The sequence below is a fragment of the Mastigoproctus giganteus genome, chromosome 8, assembly GCF_048544385.1.
Source record: "Mastigoproctus giganteus isolate SK-2022 chromosome 8, ASM4854438v1, whole genome shotgun sequence".
Taxonomy (NCBI): Eukaryota; Metazoa; Arthropoda; class Arachnida; order Uropygi; family Thelyphonidae; genus Mastigoproctus; species Mastigoproctus giganteus.
The window spans coordinates 78,522,536-78,542,312 of NC_143582.1; the positions used below are offsets into that span (position 1 = coordinate 78,522,536).

General features: G+C 38.2%; 1 protein-coding gene across 2 annotated transcripts in view; it reads left to right on the top strand.

The window, feature by feature from the left end:
• LOC150081655 (rap guanine nucleotide exchange factor 2-like) overlaps positions 1-19,777 on the top strand; it is a 900,618-nt gene that overhangs the window by 727,390 nt on the left and 153,451 nt on the right. For both annotated transcript variants that reach the window (XM_090380578.1, XM_090380579.1), the window contains exon 17: positions 6,335-6,434. In XM_090380578.1, coding sequence (XP_090236704.1) covers positions 6,335-6,434 — 100 coding nt within the window. The remainder of the gene's footprint in view (positions 1-6,334; positions 6,435-19,777) is intronic.

A 19,777-nucleotide genomic window follows, 5' to 3' on the forward strand; every position in this document is an offset into this window, starting at 1 on the left:
ATAACTACTGTATTTGATATACCAAGCTGTGCTAGCTGAACATTCGCACTAAAAACTGGCAAGAAGACTTAAAAAAAAAAAAAAAATATTATAAAATAAGAATTCCTCTTACACAGTCAGCTGTGTTGAATGAAAAGTTTATTAGCAACAATAAAACAACAGCTGACTGAAAACATTGACAGGAAACTTGTAATTGGAATTATGTTATCCACCAGAAAATTATAATCCAACATGTGAAACCGAAACAACAACATGCAAGATATGAAATAAAAACTGGAAATAATTTAATGTTAGACACCTATGTTCCTATGGAAGTAATATTTTCTGCGACATGATGTAATTTTTATTACGAACTAGTGCTGTTCTTAACAGATGCTAAGCATATTGTTATATGAACTGGCACACAGGCATACACAAAATGCCCATTACTGGTATCTGATTTTTTTTTTTTACAGACATACTTCTCAATTTAAAGTTTGAGAGGCAGATTTGCTTCTGCCACTTTCCTGCAATTGAATAAGTTGTCATTTAAATATCTCTCTCTCTCTATAGATTAAAAAAGGTTTCCTGCTAGTGATATTTATTTGAGCCAGTGGGAGAAGAGAGCAGGGCAGTTATGTCACTACAAATGCACAGGTAAATAATTACATTGGGGGATATTGTTGTACTCGTTGACACTAATGATATTAAGAGTAGGAGACTGGCAGAATTACTCAACAAGTACAGGTCACTGTTGAAAAAAAGCCATGAGTTAGGATTGAATATGAAAGTGTCTGCAATTCTGCCCAGACACGATGGGAGGTAGTATATGATGATTGCTTTGTTGATCAGTTCGGCCCTGGAGAGATTGTGCAAGGCTCGAGGGGTAGAATTTTTCTCAGCCTGGTCTGTGCTTGTTAACAGGAGAGACTGCTTCTACAGGGATGGGATACACTTAAATAGAAAGGGTGCAAGAATATTGGCTGATGCTATCGAGGCAGAGTTAGGTGGGTCGGAAAACTGCTAGCTTGGGGGGAGACAAAGACTAATAGATTAACAGTAGCCACTGGCAGAGGTGAAAGAGATTCTTGCACTGCTTCTATTGGAATAAACAGAAGCCTGAAAAACAAGATGCAGGATATTTCAGAGACTGCTGGGAGCCATTGGGGTACAATTAAACACATGGGTTGTGTTAGGGTAGCTAAGAATAGAAACAAGTGCAGGTACAGATGCGTGTACACCAATGCTAGGAGTTTAGTAAATAAATTTGATGAATTTGAGGTATTGCTCAAAACATCAAAGGCAGATATTGTTGGGATATCAGAGACGTGGTGTCACACAGATATAAGGGATGCAGAACTGCAATTTGGGGAGTACAACGTCTACAGAAAGGATAGCCAGGATAGAAAGGGGGGAGGGGTTATGCTATTAGTTAAGAAACACATAAAAACCAAGGAAGTGAAGCCAGTCGACATCGCCGGACAGTGCAGTGTTGAGTCAGTTTGGTGTGACATAAGCATTGGGAGATCAAAATTGAGAGCAGTAGTGTGCTATAGGCCTAATGACTCTGATGAGTATAATAAGAAACTGTATAGGGAAATAGTGGGCCAGTAAATCAGAGAGTCTTATAATGGGGGATTTTAATTTCCCAGATATTGACTGGAATTTGGGGGCTGGTCACTTACACACCTGCAAGGCTTTTGTGGATTTATTGGATGATTGTTTTCTACATCAGCATGTTCGGGAGGCAACTAGAGGTAGTAATACTCTTGATTTGATTAACAGTAGTGATTCACCATGCATTAAGAATCTGCGGATAAATGAACCACTAGGTGGCAGCGATCACAGTGTGCTGAAGTGGAATTTACTCAAAGAGGTAACTACCATTAGGGGTAAAGGAAAGGGTTATTGCTTTCGTAAAGGTGACTACGATGGACTGAGAGAGTATTTAAATTCTATACAGTGGGACCAACTGATAATGTTACCAACAGCAAATTCAAAATGGGAAGCATTCAAAGAATTAAAATTTGGAAGCTACTAGTCTTTACATACCAACTAAGAAATATTGTTCAAGGTTTAGGCCTAAACGGATGTCAGATGAACTAATGGAAGATATGGCAGGGAAGAAAAATGCATGGGATACATACAAATTAACACGTGACACAGAAGGTGCCTCCGTAGCCAGGTGGGCAGGAGTAGCAGTGTGTAGCACACGCTTCTTGATTAGACCAGGGTTCTAGCCCGTGAGCCACCAAATATGGAGGATGCGGAAAGGTCAGGGAATGACCACCGCATATCCCCAGAGCAGTATGGCCTTAGTTGCTAATGCTCCTAAAAACCAAATAATAACAATAACGTGACACAGAAGCCTATGATAGATACAAGTTGATCTGTAACCAAGTTACAAAGGAGGTTAGGCAGGTGAAGGCAGATTACGAGAAATCTTTGGCAAGGGATGCAAAGAAAAACAGCAAAGAGTTCTTTATTTATGTAAACTCTAGAAGGAAGGGGATGAATCAGATTGGTCCACTTGATATTGATGGGTCAACTGTTGATGATCTTGCTCAGATAGCTAACAAACTAAATGAATATTTTGCATCGACATTCACACAGGAGATGTTATTCAGCGAGGGGAATGCCAGAGGTGTATTCATCTCTGGCAGTAAGCTAGGGAATCTTGTAATAACTGAGAGTAAAGTGGAGGAGAAATTGTTGAAGATAAAGAGAAGAAAGGCACCTGGGGTGGATGGAATCTATCCAGTTATATTAAAGGAGGCAGCAAAGGAAGTAAGCAAACCCCTAGCCATAATTATGAGAGCTTCCTTGGACTCAGGGGAGTACCCACAGACTGCAGATATGCAAATGTGACCCCAATTCACAAAGGAGGATCAAAGGCTGACACAAGTAATTATAGACCTGTGAGTTTAACTTCTGTTCCAGGAAAATTAATGGAGGCACTGGTTAAAGAAGCACTGCAGGATCATGTAGACAAGACTTCAGTTATAGCTCGGACACAGCATGGTTTTGTTAAGGGGAAGTCTTGCCTGACCAATTTGATTGGATAGTATGATGCAGTCACAAAAGAACTGGATGCAGGGAATAACTTTGATATTATATACTTGGATCTTAGAAAGGCTTTTGATACTGTTGCACATGGAAGACTGCTGCACAATTTGGAGCAGTGTGGCATTGGAGACAGATTGCTGCTATGGATAAAGGGGTGGTGGAGGGGGAGAAGACAGAGTGGTAATCAATGGACACTGCTCATCGTGGACTAATGTTATCAGTGGAGTCCCTCAGAGTTCAGTGTTGGGTCCATTATTGTTTTCTGTATTTATAAATGATATTGATGATGGTATATCAAGCTTAATGTCCAAGTTTGCAGACGATACGAAGGTTGGCAGGGTTGTCAAGGACACTACTGACACTATGCTGCTGCAACAGGATCTGGATAGTTTGAGTAGATGGGCTGAGAGGTGGCAAATGAAGTTTAACATTGACAAATGTAAAGTATTACATATGGGAAACAGCAACCCTAGAGCAGCATATCAACTCTGTGGTACTACACTGACAGTGGTAGAGAATGAAAGGGACCTGGGAGTGGTTGTGCAGGCAGATATGAAGTTCTCTGAGCGGTGCAGATGGGCTGCAAGAGTAGCTCATGGTGTATTGTCAATGATATATAGGAATTTTTCTAGCAGGGATAAGGAGGTGATTACTCCCTTGTATAAGGCAATGGTTAGGCCACATCTTGAGTACTGTATACAGGTCTGGAGGCCTCATTTCAAGAAGGATGTAGAGCTGCTGGAACGAGTACAGAGAAGGGCAAGAAGATTAGTGAATGGAACAATGGGGTGCTCTTACGAAGAAAGGCTTAAGTTATGCAAATTACAGTGTCTGGAGACTAGGCACCAGCGAGGCGATCTGATAGAAGTGTATAAAGCCTTGAATGGTTTGAGCATGGTCAATGCTGATGGGATTCTTCCTCTTGCTCAGAATAATCACCTGAGAGGGCATAAATTCATATTGAGGAAAGACAGATGTAGGATAGACGTGCGGAAATTTCCCTTTAGCCAGCGGGTGGTTGGTTGGTGGAACAGACTTCCATCCCTTGTCGTGGAAGTTGATAGCCTAAATAAGTTTAAGGCTCAGCTGGACAGGTATTTCGAACGAACAGAGGGGTGAAGTGTAATTTTTTTTTTTTTTTTTTTTTTTCCCCTTGGCTGATGCTGCATAAGCTTGCTTTCTTGCATCAAATGCCTCTACTAATGCTCATATGAACTATTAGTCTAAAGTGCAGAAAAAATTATTTGGAGGAAAATGAACAGTATATGAATAAAGAATATGATGTTAGTGCTAACTATATAGTTAACTAATACTTCAAAATAATGATAGAAAATTTTCCATTTTTGCTGTAGTAATATTGGAATCATTGCACTTGAATAAGGCTGTATGCCTTAAGTAAGTGCTTTGTGATTGCATAACTAGTTGTTGGTCCTTCAGGGAACTTGTAACAGACATTCTCACAGATATGACAAGCAAGGACTTTGCTACCTAAGAGCCACCGATGGAATTGATATTCAGGTGGCACTCGTGACTCATAAATGTACCAGTTGTGTTTGCTGCTAAACTTTCCAAACTCTACTAAACAAAGCATAGTGTCATCTTTGGGAGGAATATTTGAAGTCTTACCATGAATAGTTACCCGAAAAGATGATCAGAAAAACATGCGAGAACTATGGAGTGTTTGTTCTTTCACCACAATCATTCTTGTAATTCTTTTTGTTAAAAGTGCTTTGGTTGATATAAAAGAATAAGTCCAGTTGTTCAGTGTTATTTTTTATATGACTGTACTGAATCTTTTTATTTGATTATTCAGATTCTAATAATTTTATATTTCAGTTATTATATAAAATGGTTTTTATTTATTTATTATTATTATTATTTTTTTTTTTTCATTTCTTAAAATGTGCTAGGGATATAATCTCTTCCCAACAGAATCATCATCATCAGCCATTTTCAATCCACTGCAGGATGAAGTCCTCTCCAGCAACTTTCCAGTTCCTTCTGTTTTGAGCACTGGCCATCCATTTACTACTCAAAAACTCATGAATTTCATCTATCCATCTCCGCCTTTGTCTTCCAGGTTTTCTTCTAGCTCCTGTTGGGTACCATTCTGTTATTTTCTTAGTCCATCTGTCATCATGTCTTCGAGCTATGTGTCCTGCCCAAGACCATTTTAGTTCTTTAGTTTTGATAAGAATGTCCTTTACTTGAGTTTGCTGCCTAATCCATGTGTTTCTCTTCTTATCTAACAGTCTGATTCCCAATATAATTTGTTCCATTCTTCGCTGTGTAGTTCTTAGCTTCTCTTCCATTCTTTTGGTGAGTGCCCAAGTTTCACTTCCATAAGTCATGGTGGGGAGTATACATTGATTCATTATTTTACGTTTCAGACAAACTGGGATATTGCTCTTCGGTATGTGACTATATTTCCTGAATGCTATCCATCCAAAATTTATTCTTCTCTTGACTTCCAGCCATTTATCATTATTACAGCTAATAAATTGTCCCAGATAAGTATATGACTCCACCTTTTCAATTACTGCTCCTTCAATCATTATTTCCCTTTCCGTGGCATACTTGTTCATCATTACTTTTGTTTTAGCCATATTCATCTTTAGTCCAAAATCCTTACTAACTGTGCATAACTGATTATGCACAGTTACTAGGTGGAAAAAACCTGCAAGCATAATTATAAGGCAGAAATGTGTGCATGTGAAAATTCGAATTTTTACACATTGACTGATTTTAACTCTAAAATTGAAGTGCTTGATGGTATCATGTTTATATTTTATGACTATGTTTTTTCTTAATTTTAAGTGGAATTAATAAAAGATGCTGCATATTTCTGCATCCATATGTAATATATTAGCATAAATATGTGTGAAATTGAAAACTCATGCTCCTAACCCTCTTTTGTACTAGAAAATGGAAGTGATTATTATTTTAATGTTTATATTTTATGATTGTCACTTTTTTTTTCGGGCCTTCAGTGTAATTATTATTTTTTTTGTGTACAATAAAATACAGTAATCGATTAAAAAGAGATGATATGGGTATATTGCAAGCAGAACTCAAAAAAATTTAAAAATCTTTCACTGTAAATAAAAAAACAAAGTTAGTCACCTGGCAGGGGTAGCATTATTCCCTTTGCACCACACTGAGGAGTAACCACTTTCTGGGTTAAGGACTTTACTGCAATTTATAATAATGCTCTAATTTACAAAGATATTGTTCAAAAAATTGTTGTAACATAATTTGTTAATTTTATTTTCATAATATTTTATTTCAGCTTGTTAATAGGGAGATGTTTTGGGTAGTTACTGAAGTTTGTTCTGAACACAATCTTTTAAGGAGAATGAAAGTAGTAAAGCAGTTTATAAAAGTGGCACGTAAGTAATTTATATTCAATGATAGAATGAACTCATATATATTACAGACAGTTTAATTTTTATTAACTGAAGCAGTGGTTGTGTGGATTAAAAATCAGGTTGTGCAATTGTTAAAAGTATGCTGAAATTTGGGCAATTTTATAAAACAGTTAACCCTGTGGTGGTGAAACTTGCCCTCTGTGGGCCATCTCAATAACAAGCTCATGTCAGCTGTTGATTGAAGGTAAAACTGATTTTTTTTTTTTTTTTTTTTTTTTTTTTTAAATACTTTCCTAAATATAGAAAAACGTTTGCTTGGTATGGTTGGTTTGTGAATTTTTTTTTTTTTTTTTTTAAGTTGTTTTTCCTATAGTTATAGTGCAAGTGACCAGCTACTCTGTGTTATTTTTAATTTGTGGTAACACTAGCATGGAAACTGATTGCTTCTGATGCCACAGAGTTTGGAATTATGTATTTTGTTTCTATTTAAAGTTATTTATAAAACTCATCCACCCGATCTAATTATTGTCGACATTATTAAAATTAATGTATTTTTTTTAAGATTTGTTATTATTTTTGAATAGTAAATGAAAACATGTTAGATGATATCTAACTCAGGATACGGAGTTAACAACGTGGATGATATTCAGATTTCGTGGGCTTCACAGCATTCCAAATTTGAAATAAATTTTGAAAAAAATTTATAAATAGTGGATAATAGTATCTAATATACATAGATTTAAAAATAAATTAAAGCTATTTATGCATATAATAGCAGAGATTTGTGCACACTTTAAATTTCACGTGTTCAACAGTTTTTTTTCCAAAGTAGAAATTGGAAGCAGATAATAGCTTCATTTTTATACTTTATGGCTTTTTTTTTTTTTTTTTTTTTTTTTAATTTTTACAGAATGAATTTTTTTTTTTTTGTTTTTTGAATATAAAAGGTGTATTGCACCTTTTATTTTCAAAAAACAGGAAAAAAAAAAAAAAAAAAAAATTCTGATTTGAGAAATATAAGGATGTAGTTACAGGCTGGGTATCATGGTATGGAAGAAGAAATAGCAACAGCAGATGAGGAAAAAGAAAAATCTTTAAGTAAGATGGGAAGTGAAGAAACACAGACAGTGGCAAGAAGAATACTGATTTGAGAAATGTAAGGATGTAGCTAGAGGCTGGGTATTATATGGTATGGAAAAAGAAATAGCAGCAACAGTTTAATGGAAAAAATCTTTAGGTAAGACGGAAAATGAAGAAGAAATCAAAGAAAATGTTAAATTACATGGTTAGAAGTTGCCTTGATACTCTTATTAAATTTTCTAATTCAACAAATTTTTATATAAAAAGATATAACTAAAAAGGAAGAACACAGCATTTTTAAACATTTAATTTTTTTTAAACTAAAAAATACATATAGTGAATTTTGCAGTTCATTAAGAAAAGATGAAATTTTGGTATACCCAAGAACTTTAAAAAAAAAAAAAAAAATTCCCCCAAAAATTAAAAGGAAAGCTTGCTCTTGCCAGGGATAGTGCCATCATTTTTGTAACAATTAGAGGTATCACCACTTCAAGGTTAAGATTCTTTAGCCAGTGACTCCGTTATTTACCTTGGAACAAAAGTTAAACTAACAGGTTTGTAATTACTCGTATCACCCTTTGGTATCCCTTTGTCAATTGGGGATACATTTGCACATCTCAAGCCCATGGGGACCACTCCTAAGTCTATTGATGCTCTCATAAAAACAAAGTAAGCAAACCCTTAGCCATAATTCTTATGGCTAAGGGTTTGCTTACTTCCTTTGCTGCCACCTCCTTTAATATAACTGGATAGATTCCATCCACTCCAGATGCCTTTCTTATGTTTAACTTCAACAATTTCTCCTCTGCTTTGCTCTCAATTAATACAAAATCATTCAGCTCCCTGTTAGAGTATAATAAGGTTCTGTTCTCCAATTCTCTATACAATTCCTCATGTGTGAATGTAGATGCAAAATACTCATTCAGTATGGCAGCCACCTGAGCAGGATCATTTATAGTCAAACCATCAATATCAAGCGGAACAATCTGATTTTGGCCCCGGGTGCCAAGCGTTATGTGATCAAGTGATTTTCCGAGTGATTCATAGAGCATTTACTCAAAGCCACAGTCCTTCTTTAGTTTAAAAAGTTTTTTTATGTTCTCTTTAATCAGTAACTGAGTCTCACAAATTGTAAGCAAGTTTTAAGAAAGGAAATCCACCTTTCTTTTTTTCCCTTTAAACTAACGTATTAACCCTTATACCGCTTGGTCACTCTAGCGGCACTCCTCCTGTCTCCCCGTGGTGGGGCTGGTAACCTGGGAGAAGAAATCCACTCTCCCAGGGCTGAAAGGAGCAAAGATGGAAAACAGTTCATTTCCACCTTTAGAGCCATCGGGCTCAAGAACAAAAATGACTTTTCTCAACCTAAGAGGTTGAAAACAACCCCTCAAGAGGAGATACCAGCTTTCCTCATCTTACATTCACTTTCTGAACAGCCTCTGACCAAAATATCGCCTTTTCTTGTGCAGAAATGCATTGAGACTGCTGCAGGCCCACCTAAATCAGTAAGGCAACTTCAATCCGGTGATCTTCTGGTTGAGACTACACAACCTCAACATTCTACAAAGCTATTAAAGCTCACAACTTTTGGAGGACACCCAATAAAAGTTACTCCCCTTGCCACGCTAAACTCCTAAGGGAGTAATAACGGAATGGGATTTATTAACAATATCAGAGGAGGACATTGTCAAAGAGCTACACGAACAAAAAGTCATCCAAGCAAGGAGAATTATGACTCGAAAAGATGGTATTCTTGTTCCAACAAGGAGCATAATTCTCACTTTTAACACTCCTAGCTTACCATCATCTGCGAAAGCAGGCTATCTGCATTGCATTGCCGTGTCCGACCATACATCCCAGATCCCATCAGGTGCTACAAATGCCAAAAATACGGACACTCCTTGACTGCATGTCGAGGTGAGGCAATATGTCCTAATTGTGGTTCAAAAGAGCATAATCAATCTGATTGCACCATTACCACTCCACATTGCCCAAATTGTAAGGGTAACCATCCGGCTTTCTCAAAAACATGTGAACTATGGAAGCAAGAATTCAAAAATATAAAGTAGAAAACAAAGTGACATACTCAGAGGCGAGAAGACAAATAATGAAAACAGAAATAAAGCGTAAGTATGCCACAGCCACAGCCACTCAATATTTCCAATTAGTGGGGATTCAACTAATGTATCAGTTCCTCCGAATATATCCATTGCTAATTGGGCACATTCTTTGCTCGCTACCTCAAAACAGTCTCCTTCTCAGCAAACAACTGAACAAGCCAGTAACACCCCAATTACCATACCAACCGATGTTTCCTCAACAAAAGCAAAAATGTCAGAAATCAAGAAATTACAATCGTCACTCTCCACTGGAATGGGCATTGATGAATGCCATGACTCAGATGATGGAATCCTAGAATTACATGCAACCAACGAGATGGATGTGATCTGCCCTTTCTTCTCTAAGAAAGACAAAAAAACAAAAATAGATAGATACTAGCAAACTACAACTAAAATGTAGTCAGAGCTAAAAACATGCCATAAAACCACATAATGGAAAGAATCCTTCAATGGAATTGTAAAGGCTTTTGGATTACAAAAGATGATTTGCAGGATCTTATCGATCGGTACAAGCCAGCTGCCATAGCTTTACAGCAAACTCTCTTAAATTCTCGAGTGTGTCCTACCGTGAAGAACTATGCTATCTTTAGATGCAATAGGAGTATAGACATGCCAGCTCATGGAGAGGTGCCGATTATTGTCTGAAACAACATTCCATCCAAACATGTTTCTCTTCAGACTCCTTTAGAGGTAGTGGTGGTGCACATTGTAATTGGTATTATTCTCACAATAGCTTCTATATATCTCCCTCCTAATTTCTATTTCTCCTTGGATGACTTAGAAAACTTAACAGATCAGCTGCCATCTCCCTTCTGCTTATTCAGAGACTTCAGTGTTCATCATCTGCTATGGGGATCTCCAAAAGTTGACAAAAGGGGCAAACTAATAGAAGCCCTGCTGGATACTCATCATTTTGCCCTATTAAACACTGGTGAGCCTACATATATCCATTTTTCTACAGGATCCATGACTGCAATAGACCTTACAAGCTGTTCTCCATTCATATATGCCAATACGGAGTGGTCAGTTCTAGATAACCCACTAAACAGTGATCATCTACCGACCCTTTGCAAGATACAAACATGAGTAAACTTGTCCCCATCACAGTGCTCCAACTGGAAATTCCATAGGGCACATTGGCATGACTACTCCTGTATAACTCAGTTTGATGATGATATAATCCAGTCCCGATCATATAACCAACCAGATATTGCATGTTGCTACTTCTTCAATACCTAAATCTCAACCTGGGAAATGTAAACACAGCAGTTATTGTGGAATCGGGAATGCACACATGCTAAACAAGAAAAAAATAGAGCTTGGAATTTGTTTCGAAAATTTCCTACATCCAGTAATCTTATTAACTTTAAAAGACTCAAGGCGAAGTTCCGCCAAATAAGAAGAAAAGCCAAGAAAGATACTTGGATAAGTTTTACTTCCACTATTAAAAAGGATATGGACAACAGACTCATCTGGAAGAAAATCCAAGAACTTAACAGTAAATACGTGCAGTACCCATCCTCAATCCTAAACTGGAAAGGACAGGAGTTGTCCGCACCAACAGAAATAGCTGATGCATTAGGCAAATCATTTGCTAGTATATCGGCAGTGTCCACAATCAACCAAACCTTTCAAAAAATTAAGGCATCTGCAGAAAAACAAAAAATAAATTTCTCTACTAAAGTATCCAGTTCCTAAAGTATCCTAAATACAATTCAACATCTGTACAATCAGCCATTCACTCTAAAGGAACTTTTGGAGTCTCTCAATAAAATATCTAGTACGGCTGCTGGTCTGGATGGAGTCTGCTATATAATGTTAAAAAAACTGAATAACAATGCACTAAGCTCCCTATTGAAATTCTACAATAGAATATTTTTAGAAAATAGTTGCCCGCAATCCTGGTGTCACTCAATTGTTCTAGCTTTTCCGAAACCAGGGAAGGATCATATCATCACGCATAATTACAGGTCAATTTTACTGACTAGCTATTTAGGAAAAGTCTTAGAAAAAATGGTACACAAGCGGCTAACATGGCTTTTGGAAACCAACAATCTGCTAAACAGTACAGGTTTACAGAAATCAGTACAGGTTTCGGAAGAATCGCCCAACCTTAGATGTGATGATGAAAGCAGAAGCAAACATCCGCAATGCTTTCGTAAGGAGACAGCATCTGGTCATGGTTAAAGTAGATATTGAGAAAGCTTTTGACACCACTTGGTGATATGGTGTCCTTCAGGACCTTCATTCTTTTGGTGTCAAGGGGCAGTTACCCCAATTTATACAGAACTTTCTACACCACAGAAAATTTCAGGTCAGATATATAAACAGTTTATCCAAACCATTTGAACAAGAAGAAGGTCTACCACAAGGTTCCATCCTAAGTGCAATATTATTCACAATAAGAATTACTAATATGACACAAAACATACCAAAAACAGTTGAATCATACATGTTTGCCGATGACCTGATTATCTCTTGTCAGTCACAAACTATGAATGCCATTGAAAGGCAACTTCAAATATCCATAACCAGAATAGAATCGTGGGTGCAACAGAATGATTATTCCTTAGCAGAAAATAAATCAACAGCAATGCATTTCTGTAAAATATGAAAACTATATCCAGATCCTGAAATATATTTAAAAAAATAACCTGATTCCCCTTACCAATAACTTTCGTTTATTGGGTTTGTATCTAGACAGTAAACTTAATTTTTCCAATCATATAGCCTATCTTAGAACAGCCTGTCTAAAGAAATTAAACATCTTAAGAGCTGTCTCCGCTAACTCATGGGGTGCTGATAGACACTCACTATAACATCTCTATAGAACTTTAATTTTGTCCCGCTTAGATTATGGATCACTTGTGTATGACTCCACAAGTAACAGTTCCTTGTTGCGGCTAAATACAGTTCAGCATAGTGCCTTAAGGATAGCCATGGGAGCCTTCAGAACATCTCCAGTCCACAACCTATATATTCAGGCAAATGAACCCCTATTGCACCTCAGGTGAAAAACCTTACTTTGTAATTATGCTGCAAAAATTAAAAGTATTCCATCTCACCCCAGCTGGGAATACCTATTTGATCCTCAAAATGTAATGTTATACCGTAATAAACCTAATGAAAACTGCCCTGCGGGTCTTCGATTGAGAGAGATCATGAGCAGTTGTAACATTAACTTTCAGCATATCCTTGATGACTATGCTTCTCCTGAACTTCCCTGGATTCAATTTCACCTCGTTGTGATACTTTCTTTCTAAGATGGGAAAAATGCTACCTGCAAAACAACAACAACCTACAGCAGCTACATGAAGCCCACATCTTAGAAAACTCAGAAAAACTACTTATCTACACTGATTGCTCCAATATAGATGAAGCCGTAGGTGGTACAGCAATTTCTTCTACCTTCTCAATATCTATATCTCTTCCTACCGAATGCAGTATCCATACCGCAGAATTATATGCAATAAAACTTGCCCTAGATAATATAGAATGCGCTGGTCCCAAAGTAACTAGTTGTTGTAGGTGACTATTGTGAGGTAAACGGGGAACATATTGTGCAAAAAGGGTAGATGGAACAGGACCAGGGACCTCTGCCGGGGACAAAGGTTGATGACGTTGTAGGGCAGATATCATCTTTTAAGGGCACTAATGATATTAAGAGTAGGAGACTGGCAGAATTACTTAACAAGTACAAGACAATGCTGAAAAAAAAAAAAAAAAAGCCATGAGTTAGGGTTGAATTTGAAAGTGTCTGCAATTCTGACCAGACATGATAGGAGGGAGTATATGATGAGAGCCTTGTCGATCAATTCTGCCCTGGAGAGACTGCTTCTACAGGGATGGGATACACTTGAATAGAAAGGGTGCAAGAATATTTGCTGATGCTATCAAGGCAGAGTTAAGTGGGTTGGAAAACTGCTAGCTTGGGGGGGGGGGGATACACGGACTAATAGATTAACAGTAGCTGCTGGCAGAGGTAAAAGTGATTCCTGCACTACTTCTATTAAAATGCAATTGAGCAACAGCCTAGAAAGCAAGGCAATGGGAATTTCCAGGACTGCTGGGAGTCATAGTGGAACAATGGGCTGTGTTAGGATAACTAAGAGTAGAAACAGGTGCATGTTTACTTGCATGTACACCAATGTTAGGAGTATAGTTAATAAATTCGATGAGCTTGAAGTGCTAGTCAAGACATCAAAGGCAGATATTGTTGGGATATCACAGACATGGTATCACACAGACATAAGCAGTGCAGAACTGGAATTTGGGGAGTACAATGTGTACTGAAAGGATAGACAGGACAGGAAGGGAGGAAGGGTTATGCTGTTAGTTAAGAAACACACAAAATCTAAGGAAGTGCATACAGTTGATGCGGGTCGACAATGCAATGTTGAGTCTGTTTAGTGTGACATAAGCATTGGGAGATCAAAACTGAGAGTAGGAGTGTGTTATACGCCTGATGAGTATAATGAGCAATTGTGCAGAGAAATAGAGTGGGCCAGTAAATTAGAGTGTCTTATAATGGGGGATTTTAATTTCCCAGATATTGACTGGAATTTGTGGGTTGGTCACTCACACACTAGCAAGGCTTTTGTGGATTTATTGGATGATTGTTTTCTACAGCAGAATGTTCGGGAGGCAACTAGAGGGAGTAATACTCTTGATCTGATTATCAGTAGTGATTCTTAATGCATCAAGAATCTGCAGATAGAGGAACCACTAGGTGGCAGTGATCACAGTGTGCTGAAGTGGGATTTACTCGGAGGTAATTACCATCAAGGGTAAAGGGAAGGGTTTTTGCTTTCGTAAAGGTGACTATGGTGGTCTGAGACAGTATTTAAATTCTATACAGTGGGACCAACTGATGTTACCAACAGAAAACTCAAAATGGGAAGCATTCAAAGAATTAAAATTTGGAAGGTACTAGGCTTTTCATACCAACAAAGAAATATTGTTCAAGATTTAGGCCTAAACGAATGTCAGATGAACTAATTAGCATATGACCGAGAAGAAAAATGCATGGGATACATATAAATTAACATGTGACACAGAAGCCTATGATAGATATAAGCTGGTCTATAACCAAGTTATAAAGGAGGTTAGGCAGGTGAAGGCAGATTACGAGAAATCTTTGGCAAAGGATGCAAAGAAAACAGCAAAGAGTTCTTTACTTATGTAAACTCTAGAAGGAAATGGATGAATCAGATTGCTCCACTGGATATTCATGGTTCATCTGTTGATGATCCTGCTCAGGTAGCTAACAAACTAAATGAATATTTTGCATCGACATTCACATATGAGGAGTTATTCAGGGAGGGGAATGCTAGAGGTGTATTCAAATCTGGCATAAGATAGATAATCTTGTAATAACTGAGAGTAAAGTGGAGGAGAAATTAGCATTAGTAGAGGCATATGATGCAAGAAAGCAAGCTTATTCAGCATCAGCCAAAAAAAAAAAAAAAAAAAAAAAAAAAACCACACCACTCCCATTTCACCCCTCCGTTCGTTCGAAATACCTGTCCAGTTGAGCCTTAAATTTGTTTAGGCTATCAACTTCAACAACAAGTGATGGAAGTCGGTTCCACCAACCAACCAACCACCCGCTTGCCAAAGGCAAATTTCCGCACATCTATCCAACATCCGTCTTTCCTCAATTTGAATTTATGCCCTCTGAGGTGATTATTCTGAGCAAGAGGAAGAATCCCATTGGCATTGAGCATGCTCAAACCATTCAAAGCCTTATACACCTCTATCAGATCACCTCGCCGGTGCCTAGTCTCCAAACTCTGTAATTTGCAAAACTTAAGCCTTTCTTCGTAAGAGCAACCCTTTGTTCCATTCACTAATCTTGTTGCCCTTCTCTGTACCCGTTCCAGCAGCTCTACATCCTTCTTGAAATGAGGCCTCCAGACCTGTATACAGTACTCAAGATGTGGCCTAACCATTGCCTTATACAAGGGAATAATCACCTCCTTATCCCTGCTAGAAAAATTCCTGTATATCATTGACAAGACACCATGAGCTACTCTTGCAGCTCGTCTGCACTGCTCAGAGAACTTCATATCTGCCTGCACAATTACCCCCAGGTCCTTTTCATTCTCCGCCACTGTCAGTGTAGTACCGCAGAGTTGATACATTGCTCTGGGTTTACTGTTTTCCATATGTAGTACTTTACATTTGTCAATGTTAAACTTCATTTGCCAACTCTCAGCCCATCTGTTCAACCTTTCCAGATCCTGTTGCAGCAGCATAGCGTCAGTAGTGTCCTTAACAACCCTGCCAACCTTTGTATCATCTGCAAACTTGGACATTAAACTTGATATACCATCATCAATATCATTCATAAACACCGAAAACAACAACGGACCCAACACTGAACCCTCAGGAACTCCACTAATAACATTAGTCCACGTTGAGCAGTGTCCATTGATTACCACTCTCTGTCTTCTGCCACTCAACCATCCCCTTATCCATAGCAGCAATTTGCCTCCAATGCTACACTGCTCCAATTTGTGCAGCAGTCTTCCATGTGCAACAGTATCAAAAGCCTTTCTAAGATCCAAATATATAATATCAAAGTTATTCTCTGCATCCAGTTCTTTTGTGACTTCATCATAGTATCCAATCAAATTGGTCAGGCAAGACCTGCCCTTAACAAAACCATGCTGCGTCTGAGCTATAACTGAATTCTTGTCTAGATGATCCTGCAGTGCTTCTTTAACCAGTGCCTCCATTAATTTTCCTGGAACAGAAGTTAAACTAACAGGTCTATAATTACTTGTGTCAGCCTTTGATCCTCCTTTGTGAATTGGGGTTACATTTGCACATCTACAGTCTATGGGTACCTCCCCTGAGTCCAACGAAGCTCTCATAATTATGGCTAGGGGTTTGCTTACTTCCTTTGCTGCCTCCTTTAATATAACTGGATAGATCCCATCCACCCCAGGTGTCTTTTTTATGTTTATCCTCAACAATCTCTCCTCCACTTTCCTCTCAGTTATTACAAAATCATCTAGCTCACTGCCAATGTTTACTTTACCTACGTCATTCTCTTTCCTGAATAACTCCTCATGCGTGAATGTAGATGCAAAATACTCGTTTAGATTGTTAGCCAATTGTTGAAGATAAATTGTTGAAGATAAACACAAGAAAGGCACCTGTGGTGGATGGAATGTATCCAATTATATTAAAGGAGGCAGCAAAGGAAGTAAGCAGACCCTTAGCCATAATTATGAGAGCTTCCTTGGACTTAGGGGAGGTACCCACAGACTGCAGATGTGCAAATGTGATCCCAATCCACAAAGGAGGATCAAAGGGAGACACAGGTAATTATAGACCTGTTGTTAGTTTAACTTCTGTTCCAGGGAAATTAATGGAGGCACTGGTTAAAGAAGCATTGCAGGATCATCTAGACAAGTTTTCAGTTATAGCTCAGACACAACATGGATTTGTTATGGCGAAGTCTTGTCTGACTTCCCCTTAAAAATTTGATTGGATACTGTGATGTAGTCACAAAGGGCTGGATACAAAGAATAACCGAAAGCTTGATGGGTCCCCAATTTTAATTGTTTTGAGGGAATCCTTCTGTTTTTCAAGCTGTCATAAATACCCTTAAAAATGCTGAGTTCGTACCTAATTTCCTTGTACCTTTTGCACTGAACGCGTGCGCGCGCACACACACACACACACACACCCTCCCTCCCTCCCTTGGCTTCATTATGTCCTGGTCCAGAGAGTCTGCAAACATTGCACAAGTAGTACATTTCATTAGGCTATGATTCATAGTGAACTGCCCCTTCAGTTCTTACTTGAGTCACAGCACTCCCACTACTTTGAGTTTGTTGCTTTGCTGCTCTAGTCTCTGGCATGATTTTCATTTAAATTCAATTGAACCTGAGAATAATACACTGAATGGACAGAAATCATGGGATACCTACCTAGTAATCGGTAGGCCCCGATAAGGGCAGTCACACGGCGAGGCATTGAGTCCACTAGTTCATGAAATCGTTCCACAGGTATTTCCATACATCCATGCTTGCTGCACTGCTGTCCATAATTTCGTGGCATTCCTGGGTAAAGGATCCAAAGCTTGAATGGACCTTTCTGCAGCTCCCAAAATGCTCCACAGGGTTCACGTCTGGTGAATGGGGAGATTATTCCATGGCGGTAAAATATGCAGAATGCTCTTCGGACCATGTTCTAGTCACCACGGCTCTGTTGGGAGGTGTATTGTCCTGCTGGAAGAGTCCAATGCCCTGTGCATGCATGATGACCATGAAGGGACTTTACAGACCACCTGGACTGTTCAGAGATGCCAGAGGTCCCAACGTGTGCCAGTTGAACACACCCCCAGACCATTACTGACAGTCCACCTGCCTGAACACTTCCTTGTTGACATGACGGGTGCATAGCTTAGTGCGGTTTCCACAAGATATGCACCCTCCTGTCTGCTCAAAATAACTGTAAATGGGACTCATTGGACCAGGAGACCCATCTCCAATTAGCGAAGGTCCAGTGCTGATGTTCTTTCACCCAGTTCGGATGTAGAGTCTTGTGTCCTAGTGTTGGCAATGGGGCTCTGGTAGGTCAGCGGCTCCCATAACCTATTGTGGCTAATGATCGCCTGATGGTCTATGGTCTTGGTGGAGACATTCCTGGCATCTCACTTGTTGAAGTTGGTAGTGATTGGTGCCACTGTCACTCTCCAGTTCGCTGAAACAATGCGAGACAGATGTCAACAGCCACGTTCGTCCACCACATTCTCCCCCCATAACGCTGTCTATGATGAGATGTTATTCCAGAAATGGTGTACTCTTGATACTGTAGAACAGAGATAGTGCAATTTCTGTACTACCTCCATGATAGACTGACCCATGTGTCAGGCACCCACTATCATCTCTATTTCAATGTTGGTTAACTCACAACATTTATCCATATCGACATCAAATTACCATCTGCGTGGATGCAGTGTACCTATATACCTTCCAAGTGGTGTGTTTGTCCACTAGTGAGAGGGGGGTGACAGCAGTGTATTGCCCAGGAACCAGGTATCCCATGAATTCTGTCCTTTTAGTGTACACTATAAACTGATAGATAAATACAATAATACATATTATGCTATCAAGTTTACATTATATGTATTGTGCTATACTGCTAAGTTAGTTGAGTTTTAAATTAGTAATAATATTAAATTTAATTAGTAATAACATTGTTAGAATAAAGTATATTAGCTAAAACAACGACAAAAATCCCCCACCAACCATGTGATTAGAACCTACAAGTTTCTTGTTTACCACAGTTAAAAACCTACAGTTCCACTACTAGTTACGCAACACTATATTCATGCCAAATCACTAATACAAAAGCTCTACGGATATTAATGTTATACATTGCGTACTATGTGATGAAGTTATTAAAACTCTGTACGTATTTCTATATATTATAGTTTATAAGCCTCGTCTAATACTGATTACAATGCTACAAAACTACATAGGAACTGCTAAATATTGCCTATATCAATACTAAATCAATGGTGGCAAAACATGAACGTTGTTATTGATACATCACAATAGCCATAGAAGTATACTGTGGTGTTTTAAGCAATTACAAGGACCAAGTAAAGAGCAAATGCACCAAATTAATCAGTGAATTACAAATAATTGCTACACTATTAATTTAAATCAAAGGTTATAAAAAAACAATTTTAAATCAATAAAAATTCCACTTAGTAGCTCCCAAAAAAGCTTCTAGTTCAGATAGCCTTGAAACAAAAGCAGCTTGTTCTTAGTGCTGGTGCTGTAAGATAGCACAGCATTCATTATTGGACATCTTCCTGTGACCAACCCAAAAGCATATGGGATTTCTTTAGAAAACTGCCTATCACTAAAAGACTGACGGGCCCCCTGTTATGGTAGGCTTAAAAACTAGAGAAGCATGGATATTAAACAAAATTAATTACTTGGTTCTAATAAGTTATCCTTGTAATATGATTAATTTTTTAATGTTGCCTTCCTCTGAAAGTGGATGAATATTTGATGAATGTTTGCTGTTATCTAGAAAGAAGTGTTAAAAGTGAAAGGCAGTTTCAATTAATGAAAGCACCTGTTATGCATGTTGGCTGTCTTTGGGTGAATTGTTTAACTTTATTGGTAGAACAGT